The 8,552-nt window shown below is 42.1% G+C and overlaps 1 protein-coding gene across 5 annotated transcripts in view; it reads right to left on the bottom strand.

Moving 5' to 3' along the window:
* Positions 1-4,212: 4,212 nt before the first annotated feature.
* LOC117434227 (guanylate-binding protein 1-like) overlaps positions 4,213-8,552 on the bottom strand; it is a 35,634-nt gene continuing 31,294 nt past the window's right edge. For 3 of the 5 annotated variants that reach the window (XM_059010477.1, XM_059010473.1, XM_059010476.1), the window contains 5 exons: positions 7,793-8,073; positions 6,380-6,592; positions 5,830-5,932; positions 5,281-5,474; positions 4,214-5,002 (listed from right to left, as the gene is read on the bottom strand). In XM_059010477.1, coding sequence (XP_058866460.1) covers positions 4,787-5,002; positions 5,281-5,474; positions 5,830-5,932; positions 6,380-6,592; positions 7,793-8,073 — 1,007 coding nt within the window. In that variant the 3' untranslated portion in view covers positions 4,214-4,786. Of the gene's footprint in view, positions 5,003-5,280; positions 5,475-5,829; positions 5,933-6,379; positions 6,593-7,792; positions 8,074-8,552 lie in introns of all 5 variants that reach the window. The other 2 variants (XM_059010475.1, XM_059010474.1) reach the window with 1 other exon arrangement.

The following is an 8,552-nucleotide window of genomic DNA, read 5'->3' as shown; positions in this document are numbered from 1 at the left end:
TAAAATCTCAACTCTCCCTAATTGCGACGCATGCCATTGGACTGGTGGATCTGATTCAGTGGTTTGAAAGCCGTGAAGTACGAGTCCATCAAACATATAATAAAGATGCAGAATTAATAAATACATACCAAGCAATAGCACAAGAGGTGCACAGCACAGACACCGCAAAAAACAAACTATGTCTAAAAACCTTCCATGACGTTCCTGAAAAACTGACTAATTACTACAACCCGGATCAATGCAAAAAGAAACCATGTTTTTTTCAACCAGCTGATAACTTTCTGATGGCAGTAAGGATATTCGACCCACAACAAACGTGTAGTTTGGATCTGGAAGCCCTCCCATTATATTCTATTCCAGGATTTGATGCTGACTGTAAATCAGAAATGCAAAAGAAAGTAGAATGACTTTGAATGAATTTGGGATTAAAGCTGAAGAATTATTCTATAATATATTTGTCAGTTGTTACCAATTCTGTTGATGCTGAAAGAAGTGTTTCTTCTGATAGCCAAGTTTTTACAGAACAGCGTCGATCTATGAAAGAAGGCAGGTCAACCAACTGACGATGCTTAAGTTTAATAGCAACATTTAATGCATGGGACATTTTCTTTCAGTGACACTTAATGTGCTGCTTGCGAACAACCTTGCATTATTATTATTATTATTATTATTATTATTATTATTATTATTATTATTATTATTATTATTATTATTATTATTATTATTATTATATTTGTAATATATATGCTACAACACTGATGTTATGATTTCAGTATTTCATATAAACTGTTCCAGGAATCAGTGCTGTTTTTTTTTTAAAATATTTTGTTGACAAATGATGTGTTACTACTAGTAAACTGAAACATTTAAATGATTTATTTACACATTCTAATAAATAATATTGAATAAGATGTATTTGTAATAAAGGGATGCATGACTAAATAAATGTCTGTAGCTAATTGAGATGATTAAAGGAATCGTGAGATTATTAACCAATAAGTGGTTTAATTAAGCAGACTGCATGGCCACCTTGTGGTGGGAGGAATGAAGTGCAGCCTAAGAAATCAGGTCATGTAAAACGCAGGGCCCTACGTATAGTTAATGTGGTGGGGAGTTTATTATGTATCTACACAAGGCCCTTTCCACTGCAGGGTATACTGTGCCATCGCTGTGCATTCTCACTGTGATTCTCTACATGGTGGGCTATGGTGGCTGCCTTTCTCTCTCAGTTGTAAACAGCAATTATTGCAGAAAATGAAATTACATTTATTTTGAAGTGTAGTCATGGGATCCACTGGTACTGTGGCCACTTAACAATGGTTTTAAAGTGTAAGGATGTAAAATATATATTTTTTCTAAATGGTGGAAACAGGTATTCATTTGGGTCTCTTGATCAAAATCACACTTTGAATGTCTTAACTAGTCTTGGTTTTCATAACACTGAAAACTGTTAGAATTATGAGCATTTCTAAAGGGTAGTGTAATCCTCATTTTAGACTAGCAGGGGGGTCAAACTTCTTGGAGGGCCGCAGTGTCTTCTGGCTTTCGTTCCACCTGAGCTCTTAATTACTTAATTGGTCTAATTATTTGATTAACTGGACACATTTAACACTTCTCTTCAGGCCGCAACATGTTTCATAGGTAGTGTATCTTGAATCAAGTGCATTATTAACACCATCAACTGTAAAAGACCTTGAAAAATATTAAATATGTCAAATTCAACAAATAATTAGATCAATTATATTAATTGAGAGCTTAAGTTGGAATGAAAACCAGAAGACCCCGCAGCCCTAGAGGACTAGAGTTTGACACGACTGTTTTAGAGCCAGGAATAATTTTAGCAATTGATTACAGGATTTATATAAAGTTGCAAAAATATCCTGTACATATTTAAGGTTGTTGTCCCTCAAAACACACCGAGCTGAAATATGACATTCATGACCCCTACTGCCAGACATCTTCATGAGAGGGAAAGTCCTGAATGTGATGGTGAGCAATGCCCTGCCCCAGACATCTTCATGAGAGGGGAAGTCCTGAATGTGATGGTGAGCAATGCCCTGCCCCAGACATCTTCATGAGAGGGGAAGTCCTGAATGTGATGGTGAGCAATGCCCTGCCCCAGACATCTTCATGAGAGGGGAAGTCCTGAATGTGATGGTGAGCAATGCCCTGCCCCAGACATCTTCATGAGAGGGGAAGTCCTGAATGTGATGGTGAGCAATGCCCTGCCCCAGACATCTTCATGAGAGGGGAAGTCCTGAATGTGTTGGTGAGCAATGCCCTGCCCCAGACATCTTCATGAGAGGGGAAGTCCTGAATGTGATGGTGAGCAATGCCCTGCCCAAGACATCTTCATGAGAGGGGAAGTCCTGAATGTGATGGTGAGCAATGCCCTGCCCCAGACATCTTCATGAGAGGGGAAGTCCTGAATGTGTTGGTGAGCAATACCCTGCCCCAGACATCTTCATGAGAGGGGAAGTCCTGAATTTGATGGTGAGCAATGCCCTGCCCCAGACATCTTCATGAGAGGGGAAGTCCTGAATGTGATGGTGAGCAATGCCCTGCCCCAGACATCTTCATGAGAGGGGAAGTCCTGAATGTGATGGTGAGCAATGCCCTGCCCCAGACATCTTCATGAGAGGGGAAGTCCTGAATGTGTTGGTGAGCAATGCCCTGCCCCAGACATCTTCATGAGAGGGGAAGTCCTGAATGTGATGGTGAGCAATGCCCTGCCCCAGACATCTTCATGAGAGGGGAAGTCCTGAATGTGATGGTGAGCAATGCCCTGCCCAAGACATCTTCATGAGAGGGGAAGTCCTGAATGTGATGGTGAGCAATGCCCTGCCCCAGACATCTTCATGAGAGGGGAAGTCCTGAATGTGTTGGTGAGCAATACCCTGCCCCAGACATCTTCATGAGAGGGGAAGTCCTGAATTTGATGGTGAGCAATGCCCTGCCCCAGACATCTTCATGAGAGGGGAAGTCCTGAATGTGATGGTCAGCAATGCCCTGCCCCAGACATCTTCATGAGAGGGGAAGTCCTGAATGTGATGGTGAGCAATGCCCTGCCCCAGACATCTTCATGAGAGGGGAAGTCCTGAATGTGATGGTGAGCAATGCCCTGCCCCAGACATCTTCATGAGAGGGGAAGTCCTGAATGTGATGGTGAGCAATGCCCTGCCCCAGACATCTTCATGAGAGGGGAAGTCCTGAATGTGATGGTGAGCAATGCCCTGCCCCAGACATCTTCATGAGAGGGGAAGTCCTGAATGTGATGGTCAGCAATGCCCTGCTCCAGACATCTTCATGAGAGGGGAAGTCCTGAATGTGATGGTGAGCAATGCCCTGCCCCAGACATCTTCATGAGAGGGGAAGTCCTGAATGTGATGGTGAGCAATGCCCTGCCCCAGACATCTTCATGAGAGGGGAAGTCCTGAATGTGATGATCAGCAATGCCCTGCCCCAGACATCTTCACGAGAGGGGAAGTCCTGAATGTGATGGTGAGCAATGCCTTGCTCGTGCTTCTGCATTCATTTATTGTGTTCTGTTTCTTTTCATAGAGTAATGTTGACTGTGGGTTTATATTTATATACTTTTAACTGTCACATCCCAGAATGCCAAAGGATAGTGAGTCGACTATACAACCGTTGGTACCTGGCACAGAGAGATTCACAGCCCTCACTACATCAACCTGTTGTACTGTCTCTAAAGCTTCAGGGCAGCAGTGTGGAGTAGTGGTTAGTGCTCTGGACTCTTGACCGGAGGGTTGTGGGTTCAATCCCAGGTGGGAGACACTGCTGCTGTACCCTTGAGCAAGGTACTTTACCTAGATTGCTCCAGTAAAAACCCATCTGTATAAATTGGTAATTGTATGTGATATCTGTATAATGTCAAATATGGTATAATGTGATATCTTGTAACAATTGTAAGTTGCCCTGGATAAGGGTGTCTGCTAAGAAATAAATAATAATTATGCGGTACATGAAGATATTCTACAAATTGATTATTTCCCTATATTTCTTTTCTAAAACTCAATCATTTAGCTACAAGGGTGATAATCCAAAAAAGAGGACGTCCCTTCACCCATAGAAATGTAAATGTGACGTAGACAGAGACACACAGCTCCATATGCCCCCAGATTCTGACTGTATAAAACAAGGAAATACTGGGGGATATTGAAGCAAAGAAGGAGTTTGGCAAACGATGGCAGTAAAGACCCACTGTTCATGTTCTGTGTGTCACCTGACTGGTAGAAACATGCATACTGTACATGGATCATTCGGTTTAGTTTTTTTCCAGGATATTCCCTGATCGTTCCCCCTATCTCCATGAAGCTCTGGGAAGAAAGTTCCATGAGGAGTCTGACCAGAGAATGTTAGTTTTGTACTTATACAAGGTTCTGTTGTAAGAAAATAGACAAAAGTTGTTGGAATAATAGAATTTGAATAGATAATGGAATTTATTTTACATCTAAGGCCACCACGTTGGCTGTTTGGTGCTGCACAGTGAAATGTGTGCTCGGCTTGTGTCAGGAAAGCTGCAGAAAACGATGGACCTGTATTGTAAAATCCACATCATTATACAAAATCTACAAGATACAGTCACATATTCAGTTAAGAGTAGTCAGACTAGCAAGCAGTCTACCTAAAACATGTAAATAATACCGTAATCATTTCTTCAAACTATTTCTTAGCGCTTAGAATGTGAAATACTGTGAGTATGTTGAATAAGTAACAATCACACAGGAACATAAACATATATATGAAGGAGATCAAGCCCATTTCATCAAAAGAAGCGTGAAAGGAAGGAAGTGGCAACTCCGAGTGCTCTTCCAGCTATTCCTGGTAAAAACAAGGACGCCGCGTTGCCAACTGTTTCCATGACTTTGCTTAAAGTGGACTGGGATTGTGTCTCCTCCTTCTTCTGACTCAGGCTTCTCACGTCATTCTCAAGTTTCTTTGCCTTCTCCTCAAAACCGCTCTCTAGAAGATCCTTCTGTTCCTATAAAAAGGGAGGCAGGTTATATGGTTACACGTGAACACAAAAATAGGATTTTTAAATGATTTCGGAAGAGGAAACTCCATTTCATAGCTTGAATTATTATTCCATTTCATTTCTATTAAGCATCTATCCCAGCAACTCACAGTGACTTAACGAGGCTGGAAAGATCCCAGTGGTTTAGGACACACACTGCATTGGTGTTCCTGTTTTTATAAACTTTGACTGCATTGCACCCTCTGTAATAAATATCTGTCCAATGCATGTAGAGGTGGGATTACCCTGAGTTTAGCCTGCAGCACTCTATCATACTCCTCTGCGGCAGTCTTTTGGTCTTCCTTCAACTTTTTCAGAAGCTGCTCCATGTTCTGCTTGTAGGATCTCTCCTGGTCGTCCAGCAGCTGCTGCAGAACCTTTTGATTTTCCTGTATTGCCCGTCTGTCCCGCTCCATAGCATCACGCCTAGCTTGGTCCTCTAGGAGACAGGAATAAAGGGACAGCGTCTCACAAGAGAATTATAAACTTTACAATCTAAAACCATCTTCATCTAAAATCCACTGCCTATCGCATTAGCACTGGAGACATTAACACTGGTCCCCTTTAAAGGTGATCTAAACATGTTCTTAACTCTTATTAGCACTAGCGATATTTGTATTTGTTGCCAAGGCCACACAGGGTATTAAACACATGTGACATCTCATGAGCATGTGTAAAGATGAGTGGTGCTTCATGATGGTGGATAAGTGTAACATCTCATGAGCATGTGTAAAGATGAGTGGTGCTTCATGCTGGTGGATAAGACCCTGTTTCAGTCAGGATTTGAACCTCACCTTCTATACGTTTTTGTTGCTCGCTGAGAGACTCATCAGCAGCAAGAATCATGTTACCCATTGTCTCTTTTCCATTCAGAAATTCCTTCAGAACGGCATCAGCCTGGAAATGATCACATAGAAAATGTTTTTAAAAGGTTTAAAGAAGGCTTTTGTATTGATGAGCATTTATTCTAAAGTCACTACTGTTGCTATTATACTATTTTCCTGCCCCTTTAACTGTTGAACTGTTAATTTCCTTGCATGTCCGCTGCACACGGCTGTGCCTCGCATTGCTTTAGTTTATGCAACAGGCTTAATGGCAGAGGAGGCTGAAATAACTTTAGTGTTATATATGAAACGTACACTTCTGTTATTAAGCATGACAGGTCACGTGTAAAATGCACATTTCGAAAGCCTGGCTAGTGATTCATTGTGTGCAGTAATTCCAAGTGCATCCCAAGAGCATTCTGCACATGTGTTCCAATCGCTCTGCTTAAGGAAAGAAGGACAAGTCTGTGTGCAGAAACTGTGATGCAGAGATAGGGCTCCCCTTGGTGTCGTGTGCTACCTGAATCCCTTTGCCAGGTGTGTCTTTGTATTGCCTGATGAAGTGTTCCTGGTCACTCTTGTACTGCTTGTACCCTCCTATGTCCATGTAGAAACCTGAGCTCAGTCTGTCCTCTACATTCCTGAAGAGACTTGCAATGAGTGCCTTGCAAGACTTCTCTGATTCCTTCTCATTCTTACGACAGATTGATTCATACTCCTCCTGCAAACATTTCTGGGGAGAAACAATTAAAAATAAATAAATCTGGACAAGCCATTGGATTTAGGTTTGCTATTAAACCAGTTTAGTTGAATGATATTAATGATTATTAGGCACCACACTCCTCTATAATAGAGTAATAATACTGTGTTGTGAATAGGGCTTGTTGGGGCTGGTCTAATACATGAATAATACTGTGTTGTGAATAGGGCTCGTTGGGGCTGGTCTAATACATGAATAATACTGTGTTGTGAATAGGGCTCGCTGGGGCTGGTCTAATACATGAATAATACTGTGTTGTGAATAGGGCTCGTTGGGGCTGGTCTAATACATGAATAATACTGTGTTGTGAATAGGGCTCGCTGGGGCTGGTCTAATACATGAATAATACTGTGTTGTGAATAGGGCTCGTTGGGGCTGGTCTAATACATGAATAATACTGTGTTGTGAATAGGGCTTGTTGGGGCTGGTCTAATACATGAATAATACTGTGTTGTGAATAGGGCTCGTTGGGGCTGGTCTAATACATGAATAATACTGTGTTGTGAATAGGGCTCGTTGGGGCTGGTCTAATACATGAATAATACTGTGTTGTGAATAGGGCTCGCTGGGGCTGGTCTAATACATGAATAATACTGTGTTGTGAATAGGGCTCGTTGGGGCTGGTCTAATACATGAATAATACTGTGTTGTGAATAGGGCTCGTTGGGGCTGGTCTAATACATGAATAATACTGTGTTGTGAATAGGGCTCGCTGGGGCTGGTCTAATACATGAATAATGCTGTGTTGTGAATAGGGCTCGTTGGGGCTGGTCTAATACATGAATAATACTGTGTTGTGAATAGGGCTCGCTGGGGCTGGTCTAATACATGAATAATACTGTGTTGTGAATAGGGCTCGTTGGGGCTGGTCTAATACATGAATAATACTGTGTTGTGAATAGGGCTTGTTGGGGCTGGTCTAATACATGAATAATACTGTGTTGTGAATAGGGCTTGTTGGGGCTGGTCTAATAGATTAATAATACTGTGTTGTGAATAGGGCTCGCTGGGGCTTGTCTAATAGATTAATAATACTGTGTTGTGAATAGGGCTCGTTGGGGCTGGTCTAATAGATTAATAATACTGTGTTGTGAATAGGGCTCGCTGGGGCTTGGCTGTTCTAGTCCTGCAGTATCTGGGACCCCTGCATGAAAAAAAGCACCCAGTCCATACCATGAGCTCCAGCTGGTATCTCTGATTCTCATCCTTGAAGCAGCGCTCCAGAAAGATGTGTACAGCTGCAGCCTCACACTGGCCATGCACATCAGAAAGCTCCTTCTGGGTGTGACTAGGAAAGGAGACTCTCTCCTTCATCTGCTCCTTGTAGTGAGTGAGGGCACTGTGCACTGCGGCCGAGTTCTCAATCTGAGACAGGGCCAGAACAGCATTATCCAGACTAGGGACCTTCCCACTGGCAATGGTGTCCAAATACGTCTCTACCAGTCTCCCCAGCACTGGAACACACAAAGCACACACTTTGAAGGGTATCAGCGTTTAACCAAACATGTAGGAACAAAATCAGCAGCAAATATGAGCCAAAGTGGAAAAACGTTTGCAACGCAATTTATTCTTTGTATATTTTTTTGACCACCCCATTTTATTATTACTAATGAAAAACTGTTTTTTTGCTGATAAAATGTTTGAGTACTAATTATAAGCGACTGAGAGTCTGAAGTGATGATATACAGTATTAGTTATCTTATATAATCAGTATATGTACAATGGGTTTGAAGTCTTGTCCTAACATGGATTGAGTTCTTTGTTCTTCAACCTACAAGTAGATTAGCGTAAACTTTTACTGGTGTGGTACTCCCTGAGAACCTGGACTTCAAAAGGAAAGAACTGCCGATCTCTGTGTTATAATCGTGTGGGGGAGACAGTGAGGCTGTAGCCGTGTGGGGGAGAGACAGTAAGGTGTGGATTTGAGATGTTT

This window comes from Acipenser ruthenus, chromosome 41 (genome assembly GCF_902713425.1).
Source record: "Acipenser ruthenus chromosome 41, fAciRut3.2 maternal haplotype, whole genome shotgun sequence".
Taxonomy (NCBI): domain Eukaryota; kingdom Metazoa; phylum Chordata; class Actinopteri; order Acipenseriformes; family Acipenseridae; genus Acipenser; species Acipenser ruthenus.
Note: the sequence above shows the minus strand (reverse complement) of the source record. Positions and strands in the feature narration are given on the sequence as shown.